This window comes from Erithacus rubecula, assembly GCF_903797595.1.
Source record: "Erithacus rubecula genome assembly, chromosome: 2".
Taxonomy (NCBI): domain Eukaryota; kingdom Metazoa; phylum Chordata; class Aves; order Passeriformes; family Muscicapidae; genus Erithacus; species Erithacus rubecula.
The window spans coordinates 5,886,622-5,906,340 of NC_136685.1; the positions used below are offsets into that span (position 1 = coordinate 5,886,622).

The 19,719-nt window shown below is 39.2% G+C and overlaps 1 protein-coding gene across 1 annotated transcript in view; it reads right to left on the reverse strand.

Moving 5' to 3' along the window:
* Nucleotides 1-3,884: 3,884 nt before the first annotated feature.
* Nucleotides 3,885-19,719, reverse strand: part of PTCHD4 (patched domain containing 4) — a gene marked incomplete at its 5' end in the record, with an annotated part of 83,121 nt that continues 67,286 nt past the window's right edge. Inside the window, 1 exon segment of the mRNA XM_079298434.1 lies at nucleotides 3,885-9,436. Coding sequence (XP_079154560.1) covers nucleotides 7,803-9,436 — 1,634 coding nt within the window. The 3' untranslated portion in view covers nucleotides 3,885-7,802.

Consider the following 19,719-nt stretch of genomic DNA (forward strand, 5'->3'; position numbering starts at 1 on the left):
GTCCATGAGACTTTAGAATTTGATTAAACTAAATCATTTACTTGAGTACTTTGCCAGATGAAGATCTTCAGATGTAAAATACCACTATAAACATAGGCTGAATTGCTGTCTAAAGTTATAACTTTGAGAGTAAATCAAGCAATGCCAGGATTGCTCTGCAGCCCTGAAGGAGGATGATGTGGTTTGTGTCCATACTATAAAACAGTCCTGTAGTCTAAAAGTTGGTGACTGTAACTAAATAGTCTGGTGGGAATTGTCCCTGGGCAGTGCCAGCACTCAGACTGTGCCAGGAGTTGCTGAGGAGAGAGTTGGTTTCATGGAGCAAAACTGTGCCAGGGACTTCTCTGGATATTTAATAGCTTTGAAGATTAAATTCCAATACCTGTGTCATTACAAAACCTGTAATCACCTGGTGTTAAGATACACCTGAGTTCTGTGCTTCAACTTTATCCTACCCAGGACTTAGGACAGGCTCCATGATGCTGTTCAGGAGCAGTGTGGCTTTCTGAGGTAGTGAGTAGAGAACAAATTCTTCTTCAGGGCATGCTACTGTCCCTGTTTAAGCTTTCACAGCTGGATGAGGCCTCTCTGAAATTCTCACACAGGTACAATAATAGCAAGGCTGACTCCTTGTCCACTCTTTGCTTTTCCACCTCATGGTGAATTCAGAACTGAATTTTCAATGACCCCTTCTTTTTCTGTAGAGGCAAAAATCACAAATCCCACTAATCCTACATACTTAGTGTTTGGGTCTGCATGTTGGGAATGAGGGCTTGTGCCTGGGGAGGTACATCCTAACCACTGCTGTCCAAATCCTGCAAAATCTCCCTTGACATGGAGCTGAAACCAATGGGATTTCCTCCAAGAGGATGTCTGCTTCTGGCAGACAGGATGTTTTTGTAGGTCAGGGATTATCTTCAATGTGATAAGTGTGAAAAAGTTCAGTCCTTATTGATGAAAGAAAATAAGATCAAAGAAGTATCAAGTCAGAATTGCAAGATGTTGCAGACTCAGATTTCTCTCTTCATGGAGGCTATTACTCTATTTGATTGACATCTCTATTCAAATTCCCATGTAAAAAATGTCTATCCATGACTAAATCTAAAATATTCCATGTGCTATTCTCAAAAGGCTTATGAAAAAAAAAAAAAGTTTCTTTTCCTTTGCAGAGGAACTCAGTGCAATATCCAACACACAGATGGGAAACTGAGAAGCAATCTCAGAGTAGAGGACTGCCACACTGCCTTACTCTGGGATATTTCCCTTCTGCAGCAAAAGCTGGGCTGATCTGTCCATGATTTTGCTGTGCTGATATTCACATGGTGAAGGAGATGATTCCCAATCCCTGTAAGGAATATTGCCTGGAGTATCCAGCAGGCTGATGCAGAGGGTTGGAATCAAGCAGGACAATGTTGAGGTGCCAATCATTTTTCTGTAGTTAAGGCTGTACCAACATTTCCACTATAATACTTGTTTCCAGAGATTTGTACCATTAAGCCTGGAAAATGTGGTCTGGACAGGAATTTGACAACAACAAAAAAAATATTCCAAGCAGGGGCAATATTTTTTTTAGAGGGCATGAAGAAATGTCCATATATTTTTGTTGCTGAGAAAGAAAAGCAAGGAAAAACTAGGCATTTCTGAGATAAAAGTGTGTAGAAAAATAAATGTCTGAAGTAAAGGATTCAAAAGTAAAAGTTTATGAGATAAAAACCTCATAAAAATGGAAATTTAGTCTTAATTTTTTTCCAAGTTTTCTTACAGACACTTTTCTGTCTGAAGAAAGTATTTTGCTATTTGGACTTTGTTATAAATTAGTTAAGTCTGTACCACAGGCTGCACTTTGAAGCATAGAAACATCTTCCATTTATTTCAACAGAGTTATGCTCTCAGAATTTTCAAAAATAAACAGGGAAATTTTGAAGAGGTTGAGAGCACACAGAGAAGAATAAAGTACAAAATAAGTTGAGCTGCAAAAAGAAGATAGCCTCAGGGAGCGGGAAAGAGAAACTCTGTTTTAATGAGGAAGCAGGAAAAAAATGAGAAGAGTGTTGTGGACAAACTGGTATGTGAGAGAAGAAACAAAGAGAGCTGGGAAAGATGAACCACTTCACATTTGTTTTCAGCAGGATTTTGACTGCTTGTGTGGGCCAGAAGGCAAGATCCTTGAGTCTGACTGAACATCCATAACCCACTTCAAATTTTTGGTTAATGATGTTTTGCCTGGCTATGGATAGGATGAGCATCCAAGTTTCACATTGGATCCTTTGCTTTTAAACCATGAAGGAGGTAGAAAGAGATTGAGAAAGGGTTGAGGGAACAAATATTGGGAAAAGCCAATAGGATTAAAAAGAAAAACTTCCAGAAAATTCTTTTACCTGACTGCTATATCAGAAGAAGAATTTACACCTCTCCAGTGTTGGGCAGGTGAGGTATTGTCTGGGGCTCTGTAGTGAGAAGTGGAAATCTCTCAAAGAGCATCTCTAAAAAATGCCCTTGAAGTCTTCTTGGTCAGAGGTGTATCAGCTTGTGTCAGCCTGTGAGCTGCTGTGGCCACAAATCCCACGTTGCTGCTGGGGAAATGATGAATTCCTGCACTCAGCCTGGGGTTTGTACCAGGGGTTCATGGTGCTGCTGCTCACCAGGAGACAGAGACAGAACAATGGGGCAATAAATATCTGCACTTGCATCTTTCAGCTCTCACCCACACACAGCTCTGCAGGTCAGGAAGGAGCTCTGAACCTCCTCCCCAAGGGTTTGTGAAACAAACATGGAATCCCCCCTTGCAAGACTATGGTGAAAATAATCATTTTAGGTGATGGATGGGGTGTGTTCCATATGCAGTTTCCTTTCCTGTTCAAACACCTCAGAAGTTCTGAAAGAAGAATCAAAGTTTTATCTGTCTGTAATAATTTGGTTGCACTCCAAACATATTTCACTTAGTTTCCACTTCACCTTAATTTTCTCAGATATCCTGAGTACCATTATTTGTTTCAAGCCTCTTTGTGAAGAATTCCATTTCCCCAATGCTACAGCACATCCCTTGCTCACTGGCTGCCTAACTTTGCTTCCTTACAGTGTTTCCTAGGAGATCAAATGGGAGCTTGAAGTACTCAAAAACCTAGTGTTGCAATGAAAAATAACTTATTAAAGTTTATAATTACTGAAAAATTAATCAGAGACTTAGCGTGGTACTTGCATAAAGACAATAAGCCAAGCTCTTGTCATAGTGAAATATGGAATAACTACGTTGAAATAAATCTTAATTATGCTAGAGTTACTACTCAGTGTGACTTAATTAGGAGTAGAGCAGTGAAAGCCTTTGGGGAAAAAAAGAACACTGATTACACAACCACTTAACTGCATATTCTTCCTTCCCCCCTGGTTCTTTTCCTTTCCATCAGTGAAAATTTCAAAACTAGAGTTACTCAAGGAACTTGAATACACATTAACATGTGGCAGGTTACATTCTAAATAGAATTGTTTGAAGCAAAAACTTGAGAATGATAACCCTGAAGATAATCTCTCTAAATTATGCATGTAAGGTATCATGCATCCACATTTACCTTGACCTTAAAGAGTGCATTGCTTTGTTAGGCAATACATTTATGAAACATAGAATGGTTTAAGTTGGAAGGGATCTTAGAGACCATCCAGTTCCAATCACCTGCAATGGGCAGCGCACTTTGCACTGCTCCAAGCCCTGTCCAACCTGGGATACAACCAGGGATGGGGTAGCCACAGATTCTTTGGGCAACCTGTGCCAGGACCTTCCTGCTCTCACAGCAAAGAATTTCTTCCAAAAAAATAATTTAAACCAAATATTGTACTACAGAGGTGAAGACTTAATTCTTCAAAATAAAAATAAAAATAAAAATAAATAAAATAAAATAAAAAAGACAGAAGATTAGATTAAGGTAAAAATAGCCCACAGAGCAAAGTATAAACTAGACCTTCACTGCAGCCCCCAAGTGCAGCATGCAACTATGGCTATAGAGTATAGACAGATATATTGTTCAACAAGCACACCAGCAAGGTAAGAGGCTCATTTGTCATGGTATCACTTCTTACCAGATAGAAAACATGCAAAGTCAAATATATCATGGCAATAAATCTGTTGGCTTCAAGAGAGTTATCTCAACAATGAATTCAAAGCAATATGCTCTGAGGAAATGAAAACAAACCAAGCAGGAGATGCATACAGGGCTCTTGGAAGATTATCTAGACCATATATAAAATCAGACATTAAAGGAATATGCACAGTATTGCAGGGGATTTATGGTAACAGGGGAAGAATTGTGCAATGAAGATCCAGTATGCAGCATGTTATCAGAGTGTCAAATTGCTTGGCATGAGCTATGTGCCTTCTTCACAGGTGCTTATGCAGCTCCAGTTAAGCTGAAAAGGTGCTGTAGAAAAAGGTATAATGTACTGAAAAGAATGGAAAGGAAAAAAAGTAAAAACAAGTAGAAAGAATTAAAAAATATGGACTCTCCATCCCAAAATTATTCCAGTTTTCCTTTTTCCACAGAGGCTGATGTATCTGCAGAAGCAAAGGCTGCACTGGTCTTTTTTGGCGGATGTGGAAATTGGTTGAAATAAGGAAAAAAATTACAGTAATGCAAGATGTGGCTTGTTTTCTGCTTCACTCCTGCATTATCAGAGGAATAAAAACTTCTAGTCCCAGTGTGTGATCAATATTTGGTGCCTGTTAAACAAGTGCTACACATGCATGACACTGAGAGGAGTTGGTTTGACACCTCATCAAATTCTAGTTCATTTGTGTGAGGCAACCTTTAATATTGACATTTTGTGATGTTTTGGCTTACTATTCTCTGCTATGGGAATTCCAGTTTTTTAAACAATCTGTTGTGCATAAAACTTCATAAGCAAAATATAAAATTTGGGCTGAGTTATTCTTGGAACTTAACCCTAAAATTGCAGCTTGGTAGGCATTTTTATAATATTTTATCTTTCTCTCGATATTTTGTCATTTTAAGTGGGGTTAATCTTCCCAAGCCTGGATGAGTCTGCATTGCTGATATCTGTGTTTGGACCAATTGCTGAGCTTCCTTGGTCACTGATGGACAGAAATCTGCATTTTTAAATACGTGATTCATTTACTCCTAGTATATAACCGTAAAATGGGTCAGAAATGTCTGTCACTCTTATGGCCATAGAGGAAATTCATACATAAATATCTACATTGCTACTATCTGAAGTTAGATGAGGTGAATCCTGGCTTTGATGGCTTTGGAAAGTGCTATTTCCCCCAACACAGTGCATGACAGACACCCCTGGGATGCATCTGGGCAGTACAAGAGAAGACCAGGGATTGCCCAGGTGATACCTCCAGAAGTGATAACCAAGGGTCACAGTGCTGCAACAATCCAGGTTTTGTGTGGGCAGTGGAGGAAATCTAAAGAGAGGCTTGGGAAGTTTGGCATTCACAATGGACTGTTTAAAATAGGGTGGGTATTGCACAATGCCATCAAGATGCAAATCAAGGTCTCTAAAAACTTCCCAGCTAGAGACACATCTGAACTATAATCCAACATTAGAACATCCCCTGCTTCTGAACCTTACTGAACTATTTAGATCTCAGTTCTGTGTCTAGCCCTTGAATATCTTGGGTCAAACCAGTAACCTTGATCCAGCTACCCCTGAAGTTTAGATCCAGATTCAAATTTCAAAAGTTTTGCCTGTCTAGAAAGTTTCTCTCTCTCTCTAAGACATGTTGCACTCAAAAGTTTCCTCAAACAATCAAGAGCTTTGACCACTCCTAAAACACAGAGGTCATTTTTGGCAGATGATAATGGCAAAGTACAGAAAATATAGAGAAGAGGTGAAATTGCATTCCTTGGAAAAAGAAGCAGCTCATGGATATTAGAATTGGCATTCAAATGGCTTTTTTTGTTTTTTTGTACTGCAGATGGTTTTTTTCTGGCTCTCCCTAACCATGAAACAGTAGGAAGAGGTGAGACATCAAAGAATTAACATCTTGCAGAGAGCTTTTTTAGTAAAACATATGTACACACCCTCATCAGCAAACTCTGCAGGTTTGAGACTGAGTTATCAGCCACAAATAGACATGTATGCACATTTTGGAAAGCAAACAGCTTCCAGATTATCTTTTAAAGGTACCCACAAGTAATACAAAGTAGACATAGACACTTCATATAGTGATATCTTTACATAGTGCCCTCATGGATACTATAGGTTCAGGAAGACATTGCTCATGGAAGTGATGCTATACCATATTCCAGAAAGTAGAAAGCAAGCCCTTTGAAAATATTGAAAGGAGCGATCGACATGGCAAGAAGCTCCAGTGCAGAACTGGGCCAAGAGCAAACTGAAATGGCTAAATCTGTGTTCATCCCTTCCCTTGGGCTACTAAGCTGGATAGTTTACAAAGCAGAGAAAGTCATTCATAGTCCTTTACAGTACAATTTCTAGTGCCACACAGTAACTGAGGATTTACTGCACTCTCCTGTGAAATTTCAACTGCCATTACAAAGCTTTATGTTGCAGATGATCAACACTCAAATATTTAGGAACAATAATAACAATAAAAAGACATTTCACCCTCCCCTTCCCCTTCCCACAGGGGACCAATCTGTCTTTTCACAACTAGGGGTTGAGCTGGCCCTATGCAAACCTTTACAAGGCGTTTTTTTTTTTAGAGTGTGGCAAGTTTTTTGAATAATGTTTTGCTTAAAGAAGGGGAAAATCCCACTTCCTGCAGCATATTGCAGGGACCAGCAAACATATCCCTTCATCCCTTGGACCAAATATACAATGATAATACTGTGCAGGTGCTCCAGAGCTGACTCAGCTGCTACATGGTCACATTGTGCCTGTGAAATGCAATCCATCATTGCCTTTCCAGCTCCTGCTTGATTAATATTCAGTATTTAATGTCAACACCAATAAATTAGGATTCAGAAGTGCTACACTGCAGGAACTGCAAACAGTGCTGCAGTGATGATGGCCTGGGTTAGTTTTGTGAGATCTGTTAATTCAAGGGGAAATTCATAATTCATAAATACCAAAATAACTGTGTGGTATTAACTACCAGCTGTGTCCTCCTGGGAAAACAGAGATATATCACATTTAAAGGAACTAAGTGTTAGATTTCCAAATGGCTATGATTATTTCTTCTCCTGTGTAAATAGCACTCTATCCCTTTGCCATATTTGCAATAATGCTCTAATTGTGGTGTTACAGATATACAAGATAAACTGAATTTGAGAAGTACTTTGGCTTACATAGTTTTAAACATTTACTTCCCAAGTGCATAGGTTTCATCTTTTAACTTGCTCAAGAAAATATAAAAAATTACCATGGCATTTTCAATTTCTCATGGTTTTTTAACCTTTTCTCTTTTGAAATATTGTTTAGTTTTCTTTCATGGACAATTTTTTCAAGCAAATCTCCTTTTCCCCTACTGTTTACTTAATGGTAACTTTTTTTTTTTTCACCTTGGCTTTAGTCCTACATACGACATAATATGCAATTCCCATTAGAGCTACAGTTTGAGACTCAGGAACACTTAATGACCAACAGACTCTTCCCTGGTGGAGAATGAGGATTCAAAGGAAACATTTGAAACTATTTCACTTTCATTATTTTTGTTAAAAAATGTTTGCACCTTGAGGTGTCATGAATACCCCTTCTTGATCTTCCTTTGCCTTGTCAGACCTGGCCAGCACAAGCAGCTGAGATCTTTGCTCTATCTTCCCTGCATCTCTGTGCAACGCTTTTTTAAAAAGAGAATATACTATTATATTTTTCTAAGCCTTTCAGACTGCTGTAACATGATCAGGATTCTCCTGAATCTCTATGCATTCGATCTCTTCTCGTTCCTTCCTTTTGGCCCGTTTCTTTTTCTTGTGGTGCTTTTTGGAAGGTGGGAAAAAGGTTAGAAAGACTGGCAAAATAACAAAACAGTGCAGAAGTGTGCAACTGCCGGCAAGCAGCAAGCATTTGAACAGTGTGAAGGTCAAGTTTGAAGGCACAAAGAGAAGGGGGACCAACCCGATAAGAAAGGAAGAAACGTTCTGCAAAATGGCTGTCCCATGCTCTTGGAGGGAGTTCTTTATACACTGAGTTCGGGTGTGCTCAGTAGCTAATACAAATGTATAAAGCAGGGGTGCACAGTGATCTATGGCAAAATTCAAAGTGTAGATAAGGCACAGTATAGAAATGCAATCCATGTCTACATTCCATAAAGTCATCAAGCCAAGGACACCCAGCTCTATTGAGGTGACACTGAGAATTAACCAGAAATTTCCCAGAGGGTGGATAACCAGGAAAAAGGTCAGTATTAACACCAGAAGGATGCCAAAACCAGAAATCAAGACAGGCATAGTTACTGATAAACCATAGTGGTCCATGAAAACAAAAGTAGGGTTGAACACAATGAACTTGATGCTCTGTATAAGAGAAAGTGGCCGCAGCTTCTCCAACAATTCCACCGCTTCCCTCTGTGTGTTTTCACTAGTCCTGGCCACAAGGTACAAACGAGAAGCAATTATGTTATTCTCATCTCCAGCTTTGGAGAAAATGATGTCATTTTTGAAGTGCTGGAATTCTGGCTTTTTTAAAAAGGAGCTCTGGAGGATGCTGATGAAGTCGCTTTTGTTGGTTGCACTGATGTTGCCCACTCGAAGGTATTGGTAATACTGCTCAATCCAGGACACAGTGTTGAAGCCCTGGCTGAGTGTTTTCAGGTCCTCTTGCACAGTACCATTCCAGTACTCCAGAGGTTCATAGATGTAGAAGCCTATCACAGGGCTGTAGTTGCTGAAATATTTCTGCTGTATGAGGGCGTAGGAGACGCTTGGGGACTCACTGGCAAGAAGGTTGATGATGTTGGCTCCATCATTTATCTGTAAGCACCCCATAAAGGAGAAAGAGGCATAGATGAGATACAGTATCACCACAAATGGCTTGACGTAGATGTTGGTAATCCACTCATTGTAGTGCTCTCGGAGGAAATGCTGGATAAAGTGGTGCTGGTAGGGGTTGGTCTCGTGGTGGGAAGTGTGCTGATGGCCATCATTCATCATGGTCTGGAACCACACAGGTTTCCTGTCCAGGTATTCTGCCGAGGGGATTTTACAGCAGAAGATGCTGTGGTACCGGTTCTGCTCCAGCTGGCCAGCAAAGACCAGGCAGGAGCCAAAGAAAGAGAAGATGTAGAAGTAGTTCAACAGGATGGAGACACACATGTTCTGGCAGAAGACTTTTACAGCTTCGATGTTGGTGAAAGGGCTCGCCCCCATGCCAAAGGCTATGAAGTACAAGGAGCTTGTCATGGTGTAGGAGACCATGACATCTGAATAAGCATCTGCTACTCGGTCCTTGAAGGGCAGATTCTCTCTGGTCCGACGCCATCCTGAAAGAAGCTCAAACACTCCCTTGGTTCCATGACCTGAAATGAGAAAACAAAGTTTATATCTGTGCATAACATAGAGGGTCCCATCATCCCCCAGGTGCTTCAGCCTCCAGAAGAAAAATTTTGTCAGCTAAATTTTAATAGGTTTTTTTTTCACCAGTTTTTGTCTTAAATGCCTATCAAAGCCAAATACCAAATTCACCTTCAGGTTCTTAAATTAACAGCCCTGATGTTCTAAGACTCTCCATGCTCAGAAAATAAAAATGAAGACACTAATTGGTTTTAATGGACATTGAATTAGTTCCCAAATGGACTGCAAATGCAAGAGAACATGAAGTTTGGTTCAAATCTGGGGATCATTCTAAAAATTCCTTTAGTCATCCTACTATATCTTTCAACGTTTAAGGGATTCAATTTGAAACACTTAAAAATACAAGTTATGTTTTCTTCCATAAAGTAGAAATTAAAGGGATTATTTGAGAACTGAGTGGTTGTGACCAAGATTGGGACACCTTGGTTCTTCGTACATGCTAAAGGAAAAATTATGCTGTAAATACAAATAATCAGAGTAATTTGTGTCATGATTCTCTGCCTACTGAGTGAAATTGGAACTTCTCAATGGTAGAACACAATTTTGCACACTATGAAAATTGACATACTGGTAATAATGATGGCTAGAAAATCGATGAGTTTATTTTCTAAGATTACATCTGTGTCTCTTTCTGCTGTCCAGAGCTTCTCCTGGTGAGAAGGAGTTCTCTTAGCTCATGTGAGAGGACATTCAGAAAAATCAGATGTGGTCAGTGTTCCATCACAGTTTCTGATTTTGTATTCCATTCTTAAGTGTTTTAGGGGTACAATATTCTAATAAACTAAAATTTAATACAGACTTACTTCCATTTTACTTGTCACAGTCACAGTCTATTAAATTTTGTGACAGAATGGTAAAGCTGAAGCTGATCTTACTGGAAAAGTTTAACAAATAAAAGTTACATATTGTGTATATGTATTCATATAATGTGCATGTTGAAAAGAGAATATATATATATATATATATATATATATATATATACACATGCACATTCTGAGTGTTTTTTTATTATTAGAGAATTTCATCTTGGGGAAAATAGAAAGGCCAACATTCAAAAACCCATCCAAAATAATTTGCCTTTCAAATAACAATTAAACTTGGCTTTCAAATAACAATTGAAACAATTAAAACTACAAACTTTTATTTGCATTAAAAAGTGGAAAGTTCTCTTCACTTTGGATCTAGCCCTGAGAAAATTCTGGCCAATGTAAGAAGACACATTACTGAACAGAAAAAGAAGTAGGAGTAGATTGCAGAGGTTTCTGCCTCTGTTTGTGGACATTCATTCTCTGTGGTAGAAGAATTGCATGAACCAAAGCAGGCACAAAGGAAATTTTCTCAAATCAAAGCCAAAAATATGACAACAGGAGATTTGCAAACAACCAAGTGTGTGCAATGAAATGTTGAGTTTGTCTTTAGATTGAAATTGTTTGGATTCATACAGCTGCTTATGTTGCCCAAAGCTGACTCCTGACAGCCGTTCTAAACAGGAAAATTACAGCATAAACTGTCAGGTTCTGTGAGTGTTACCTGCTCTACTGCAGATCAGTGTCCCCAGTGAAAAATAAACATGCAGCAGTACAGAAGTCTTGCAGTCAGCAAAAAGCCTGTGTGTAAATCCTGCTCTCTTATGAGCCAGCATCTCAGCTCAGGAGGGACCTTGAATTCCCTGGTAAGTTTAGGGTGAGTTGTTCAAATTCTCATGGCACAGCTGTCTTGCACACTGTCATTTTTGGGCCATCAAGCAGAAAGGATTGTCTCCTTCAGCTGAGTAAATCTGCAGAATCAAGGGACTTGAATGCAATTTTTATATGTTCACAGCAAGTGTTTAATTCTCCTGCAGGGTGTGGACCAGGCTGGCTGATCACCACTTCAAGGGCCCATGTCCTGGCATGGCTTAATTTACAGAAATCACAGAACCATTTAGGTTGGAAGTGACCTTTAAGATCATCAACTTCAGCCATTAACCCTGCACTGCCAAGCCCACCACTAAACCATGGCCCTCAGTGCCACATCTGCTCATCTTTGAAATATCTTCAGGGATGGTGATTCCCCCACTTTCCTGGCCAGTCTATTCCAATTTGACAACCCTTACAGTGAAGGAAATTTTTCTAATATCCAACCTAAACCTCCACTGGAGAAACTCCAGGCCTTTTCCTCTGGTCCTATTGCTTTTTACCTGAGAAAAGAGACAAACCCCCCTGGCTGTCCCCTCCTGTCAGGAGTTGTGCAGAGCCACAAGATCCCCCTGAGTCTCCTTTTCTCCAGCTGAGCCCCTTTCCAGCTCCCTCAGCCATTCCTGGTGCTCCAGCCCCTTCCCCAGCTCCGTTCCCTTCCCTGGACTCTCTCCAGCACTGCAATGGATGAAGCAATGCTCTACCAGCTCTATCAACAATTAATATGGACTTTTCTCTCCTTATTCCAAAATCTCACTTATCTACCTTGCTGTGAGTTTATGTTCACAGTTTTATCTTTGTTGTGTTTCTCTTGTTATTAATTTATAAGTGTTAACATATCACATTCTCAGTGATGAGTACCTGGATGCATTTAACCTTGGGGAAGCTACACAATAACTAATAGAGAGATGCTTTTCTTCAAACATATATGTGAAGGACTCACAAGAGGGTGCACTAATGAGTGTGCCCAAACTTGGGATAATGTACAAAATTAAAACACTGTAATTAAACTCTAGGCTTTTTTTTGCAAATAGAACAAATACTATCTTAAGGAAAAGAAGTATTGATATTTGTAGCTCATTTGAGTACCAAAATTTTTTTATGATTCTTATTATACAAAAGTTAAATTTCCACTTATTCCCCTTTTTCAAGTAACTTCAGATCTGTCACACAAATGCAGGTATTGAGGAATACAATGCAGCAATTCCCTTGCTGACACAAGAGGGAATCTTTGCCTGACTGGTTTTCCCATGTCTTTGCTCTGACACCAAGTTTTCCAGCCAGCCCCTGTTGCTCTCTCCAGAGTAGCAGATCTATTCCTTTCTCCCAACAAGGATACAACTCCATTTTTCCAGAACATTTTCTGACAGTTCTCAAGATTCAGACAACATAGTCACTCTACAAAATTCTGTTCTTTCACTTCATTCCTAATGCCACAACAACACTGACAGTGGAGTGAAGTTCACTGAGCCACTCTAGGAAGGTCCAGTGGGATTCTGGCTCTGGGTCAAAACTGCCAAGTTTCTCTGGTACTAACATGACATGAATGAAGTACAGCAATTTTTTATTTGCTGGACAGGCAATGGCCTATGACTACTTTAAAGGAAAGGAGACAAGAAATTTTTATTCTATTATTTGTGAGGGTAGGAGAGCAGGAAAGGGAGGCCACAGAGAAGACGAAAATAAATAATGCATTCTCTTCCTCAAATTTAAAGGCAAAAGATTAATCATGAGCAGATATTTAAAATAATTTGGAAGAGGATAGAGATAGAAACAAAAAGAGTGAAATGAGAGCTTGAAGACCACTTGATTGAGTTAAATTCAATCTACCTGGAAAAATGAATCAATTAAAAGTTAAGTCAAAGCAATCTCTGAACAATTGAAAATCATCTCACGGGATAAATGTAGATGGGATGGTCCAAGAAAAATAGAAAGAAGAAGCAAAGTATCTATCTTCAAAAAGGAGGATTGGAGCACTGTTTTGAAATGGGGCATGACTTTTTCATTTAATCAAGAAAGATTTTGTTTGGAAAGGACCTTTAAAATCACCTAGTTTTAGACCTCTGCTGTAGATGATGTTTAAAATAATTGGAGAAAATAGGCTGAATGCCCTGGAGAATAAAACCAGCAAAAAAATAGCCTGTTATTGGTACATGAAAATCAAAGAGAAACTGACTGAGTTGGATTTTTCCCCTCATAGACTGGAATGCCAGTCTCAACAACTTTCAAAATAAGGTACAATAAGGACAACTACCACGTCTTTCTCCTTTCTACTTGGAGAAGGAGAATAAGTCATTGGTTTTGTTTGGAAAACAAACCCCAAACCCCATTAAATTAAATATCAGAGAAAACCCAAACTTTCTTTACTTAAGCTTCATTAAACTCTGGAACTCACAATCAAAGGAGGCAATAAAGTCTACTTCAGTTTTCATAAGTCTAAAGGTCAGATTAATAAATGTTAATGTAGGTGCTGGGCACATCCTGTCAGTGCTGGGATGCAGATTCTGTTCACATTCCTGAGGTCTCTTACTTTTTTGCCATCATACCTAACTCAGTCTAGAGATGCTTAAGATCTTTTAAGCATGAAAAAAATAATCTATCTCCAGTGTTTTCTTAACCAAAGCATTTCTGTCACAATCAGCTTCCTTGGATGGGATTTGATGTGCATTTATCACTCCTCATACTGATCCCAGTCTGAGCCACGAGGCTCTGCTGGAAGGAGAGCTGCTGGCTGCTGCCAGCTTTTGCAAACTTTCTAGGAAGGAAGATCAGGATGACTCTGCACTTTTTTTTTGGCACCAAGACATAAAGATGATTATTTGCTGCAATAGGTGATAGCAGTCAATGTGGTGATAACCTTGGTGTCTATGTTATATTTCAAACAAACAAACAAAAGTCTTAAAAGTGCCACAGCACAGATTACTCAGCATTTCTGCACTGAGGAATCCAAGTCTTGTGCTCAGTTTTCATTAACAGCCACACATATAACCTGTACTGTATATGGAGGATGAGGAGGCAGCTTTCTTTTAAATCATAGTGGTGGGCAGGAAATATATTGTTGGAACCTTGAAGCCTGAGTTTTGAACTTTTTGTGGTTTTTGGCACTGATCTCTAAAAGAACACTGCTTTTGACTTGAAATCTTAGAGAAGACTTCTAAATTTGAGTGATGGGGTTAAAATTACTGGTGTGCAGTTGAATAAAAGTGTGTAACATCATATGGTGAAGAATTTGGAATTTGAGGTTTTAGAATATAGTAATAGGTATGGGACAAGATGGAGGTTCTGGAGCATTGGCTTCTTTCTTATTCTTTCTTTTTTTTTTCTTTACTTTTTAATTGGATAAAAAGTGCTGCAGTGCAGGCCACAAATGTTTAGTCATTAAGTCAAAAGTATAAATAATAAAGATGTTTGTTTTTTAATTAAATGGTTAGATTTTAAAAACTTTGTAACAAGCAAAATACAATTCAATTTCTTTTGCTTTTAGCTTGTTATCTAAAAGTACTGTAGTACTCACTATACTATAGATAAAAATTAATAAAAAATTGAGTCTAAACATGAAACTTTGTTTCTCATGCTTTAATTCTAACTGTGGTTGAAGGCAAAGGAAAAAAAAAAAAAAAAAGAAACAATAATAGTATATACCTATGTTTTTTTCATTTATTTTTTTCCCTGGGAAATAGGCATTTCATGCCCTAGAAAAACTTGTCTAGTTTTATCTGATAATTGCCCCATAATAGCAGGGACCATGATCATCAGGAGCATGTTGAAGCACAGAATCATGGAATCATAGAATGGCTTGGGTTGAAAGGGACATTAAAGACCATTTAATTCCAACTCTATGCCATGGACAGGGACATCTTCCATCCCACCAGGTTGCTGGGTTTTTGAACTCTCTTATCCAGGTTTATTGATTTTAAGTACACCTCATTTTAGAGTTTAGGTTCACATCATCCCTTTTTTTAATAGAGGAATAACTTTGCATCTCAACACACTGCAGTGTAGGATGCATTTTTTCTTCTTCTAAATCACTAATATTAGTATCATTAATATTGGTATCCCCTCTTACGTTTAAAAACTGAAGCACAGAGATTAAGCAAATTAATCACAGTCACCAAGGACTCTCTGCATCTCAGGGAGGGAAGAAGCAATAGAAAAAAATTATTAAACCACTTCTTTATGAAGAGTCAGTAAATCCTTAGGGATTTTGATGTAGAAGGCAAAGAAAATTTGAAGCTTGTTCATACTTTTGGTAGCAGTAGGAAATGTGTACCTTAATCTAGATCCCATTCCATAAAGGTAAATCCCAGCACAATGCATCCAGCTAAGAGGTGGACCCTAACCACAACACTGAGTAAAGTAATTCCCAGCTTGATTAAGGAGAAGGAAAACATAGAGAACATTTTTTCAAACTAATCTAAAATGTAGGTAGGAAAAAAATGGTTTTAATTTTACATCTCTCTAGGTACTTGTGAAGTGATTGAGTTGAATTGAATTGTTCACATAGTTGGGTTGTTCACCATTTCTTCTTTACTGAGTTTTGCCTTGGCTGTTGTGCTGCTTTATGGGGCACTGGGAGGGTCTGATGAGGGAACTGAGGAATTAAAACACTCTGTGATTACTGGTTTACTCTTTCTCCAGAATCTCAGTACTAGAGGTGAAGTCAGACCTCATCCTGCCAGTAAAACACCCGGGATAGTTCAGATTTGGGGACAGAGAGTCTAACTGTGGCAGTGATACACTGACTGATGCATTGTCCAAAGGGAGGTGTGTCCTTGAGCCATAGGAATTTTCAGTGGTATCACAGAATTTACATCTTCTGAATGTCACAGAGCTTAAAGTATCTGCAGCAAAAAATGAAGTCCAGTCAAGATCTCCTGCTGAAGCTCCTGCAGAAATTTTGTTTTCACTTAATCTATAATTCTCTATTTCATTTGGTACATGGCATTTGATGATATTTAGAAGCATTAAAACAGAGAAATTAAATCCTTTCTAGGTCCATTCTCCTGTGAGGGCACTACATGCACAATTTCTCCTCTAACCAGATTATGTAGAAGTGCTGTCAGAGGGGTTTTACACCCTGCTGCACCTTTCTGTCTTGAAAAGTATTCAGGGTAGAATTCTTCTTGTGAGTAACAGATCTCTATCATAATAAATTGTCTAATTTAAAAATCTGGGTTTTATATAAAGAATATTTAACCAAGTGCAATGAAACTTCAGCCAGCTGAGCTATCTTCTTTAGGGACAGGGACTTCAGGGAAATCTCCAGTGCTGCTCAAGAGATTTCATTATGGCTAGATTTTAGCACTTCTGATAAACACAGAAAATGCACTTAAATTCATCACAAATATAATCAACAAAGTCAGCTATGCATTATAGATATTTTGATTTCCTTAAATATTTCTGCCAGACTGTGGGCACATAGCCATAGGCCTGAACATGTCAATACTCCCAGCTTCCAAGTTTTGGTGTATCCCCATTACAATATGAACCTCATTTAAAAAGCAGCAGTGCATCATGGGGCACTCCTCTTAAATATACAGACTATTCCTTCATGTGTACTCTGAGTAATTGCATTTATTTCTACTTGCATGACCACTTCTGAAAGCCTTTTAAATAATTCTGGGAATTTCCAAAGAGACCAAAACATAAAAGCTTTGGTGTCCTCATGGGCATTTTGGTGGAGCCTGGCAGACAGAAACCCCACGATTGAGGCTGAGGAGCAGTGAGGAGAGAGGCAAACCTTTGTTTCTGTCTGGAGTTGGCTGTATAATTACATTTCAGAAAAAGCTCAGTATCAGTCTAACTCTGCTGCCATGAAATTCTGCCAACTTCTCAACCACAGCTGTAGATGCCTGTACAAGAAGAGAATGGTGTAAGGATGCATCAGTCACAGCTGCAGATCCTCCCTTGCCTTCCAGTCTCCTAAGAAACACCAACCTATAAATTAGATTAACACCAATCTGTTGGAAACACAGATTAAGAGTGCTGGTTCATGCTCTTTTAGTCTCCTTTCTGATATGTTCTCTCTTCAGGTAATTCTTTCCACAGACCTTGACAGCCTACCCTTTCCTATCCATCTCAAAAAGAATGTTCCAGACTACACACAGAAGCCCAAACATATGCAAACAACTACGGGAACTGAGCTAAATCACATGCAGATCATTTGCTTACACAGCACATCCCTTTGGCACCTCCCTGATCTTTCACCAGTTTCTGTCTCTCACTTTGGTCTCAAGGCAAGCACTGCTGTCCCTGTTTACACAGGGACCACCATAGTGGGACCTTGATCTTGATTTAAATTAAGAATAATTAATGCTAACAAGAATTTGGCATCTCTGATTTTGAATCTCATCCAGTTTTGGATCTTTCTTATTGAAAAGACCTTTCCAGAGCTTCCCCAGAAGCATCCCTGGGAAGAAGCCCAGGATGAGCCCTGGAGATGAGCCAAAGATCTGCTAGTCCAGACACAAACATGTTTCTAACTGAACTGTAATGACACATCTTTGTATTCAAGGTTCACTTTTAAGGTAAAATTTTACAATTTTTCATGCCTAGAAACTCTTCTTCTTTTTTGAAGGAACAGAAATATTAAACTGCACCCCCCTGCATTGAAATAGAGCTGAACACGGGAATGTTTCAATGAATGTGATTAATAATCGGGCTGCACACCTCATTAAGGGAGATTTACTTTTGAGCTGATGTATATGGCTTGCAAATTATACATAAAGTTGGAATCCTGCTTAGTTTTCTGCTTTGCTTAGCAATGAATTAAAATGCTTTTTGCTGTTTCTCATTTAAGACTTTTATTGAACATTGTAAGCAAGAGCTGCACATATGGAAACTGCTATTTATTGATGAGAGTTTAAGTGACATATAGAAGACAAGATAATTAATTTAGATCAAGTCTAAAATGAATTTATTATGTACTTATTTATGCTAAAAGCATAGGATGGATTTGTGATGCTGATCAGAACACTTCATCACCTGGATGTGATAATCCAGCAACAGCCAAAAGAATAAGGTACTAGTGAGACTCAAGAAAGGAAAATGTTTCAATCAAGTGTAGGTTCTGGCATCCAGCAAAAATAATCTGTACTTGAATCATCATAGAAACAATGCATTTCATAATTTCCTGCTTTCTGTAAAGCAATAATAGATTATTAAAAAAAATAAAAAAGGTTAAATAATTTGAGAAGTAAATAGATGTGAAAGAATACATATCCAAAAATGACCTATGCTTTGTAAGTCTGAGCAAATCAAGAGAGTGAAGGACTTTTTGAAGGGAGTGGGGCAAATTTCTGGAGTTTTATCCATGAGGCAAGTGTATAATGTTATCATTGGTGAGACCCAATTGTGAAAGGAGAAAACTTTTACCAGTCAGTGACAAGATCAATTTTTCTGCACAATCGGAAGTCTCTGTACTGAAAGATTCCAGATATAACAAGCAATGAGAAGAAAAAGTTCATTCTTCACTTTCCCCACTTATATTATTCTTGTAACAACCAACGTCCCTCCCTGGACCAGATAGAAAATCACCTGGGAAAAACTTTGTGGGGATTTATCTCTCTTTGAATGGTATGTAGTCACTCTGATTACAAATATTTTTCATACATCCCCAAAATGTAATGGAACACCATCTTTTGACTGACTGTAGAGCTGGTGGTGGTGTTAACTTGGTTTGAAACACACCTAAGAGAGTGAGTGCTGCATCTTGGCTGAAGCAGCTCATTTTCATTTGCTACACCAGGGACAAGTTCCAGCTGAGTAAAGCAGGGCTGGCCTCTACCTTGATAGTCATCAGGCCAAATCCTGTCAAATTCCTACACTGATAATTCCTATTTGGAAATTGCTCCAGCTGGTGACACTGTGGTGCAGAGCACACAGCCTCTGCTCCTCTCCTGGACACTGAGATTTCCACCTAGATGTAGCAGCACACCTTTACTGCAATGGAGACAGAGCTTCAGAGCAAAGGGAATGAGCCCATCTGCTGACAGGGTGATATTTTTAACAGTTGCTTGTGCAGGATTTGCTGACATTTGTTTACTTCAGAAAAGGGATGGGAAGGCAGAGCAGGAGGCGACATTGGCCTTTTGCTTGTTTGCTGGGAGTGAAGGAAATACAGGCACTGACTCAGCAGTTTGAAATAGGTACTAAATCTCCCTTTCCCTTCCCAAAAAGCCCCATTCCTGCACTGAACAGAGACGTGGGGGAAGGCTGCTCCACTGCCCTTGCCAGGTCTGGGACAGCATTGGGATCACTGCAGCACCAGGGCTCTGGCTCAGGCTGTCCCACCAGTGGGACTGCTCAGGCTGGGAAGCATCCCCATATGCTCACATCCTGACATCCCCATATCCTCACATCCCTATATTCCCACATCCCCACATCCCCACATCCTCACGTCCCCATATCCTTATATCCCTACATCCTTACCTCCCCATATCCCCACATCCCCACATCCTCACGTCCCCATATCCTCACATCCTGACATCCACATATCCTCACATCCCTATATTCCCACATCCCCACATCCTCACATCCTCACATCCCCATAT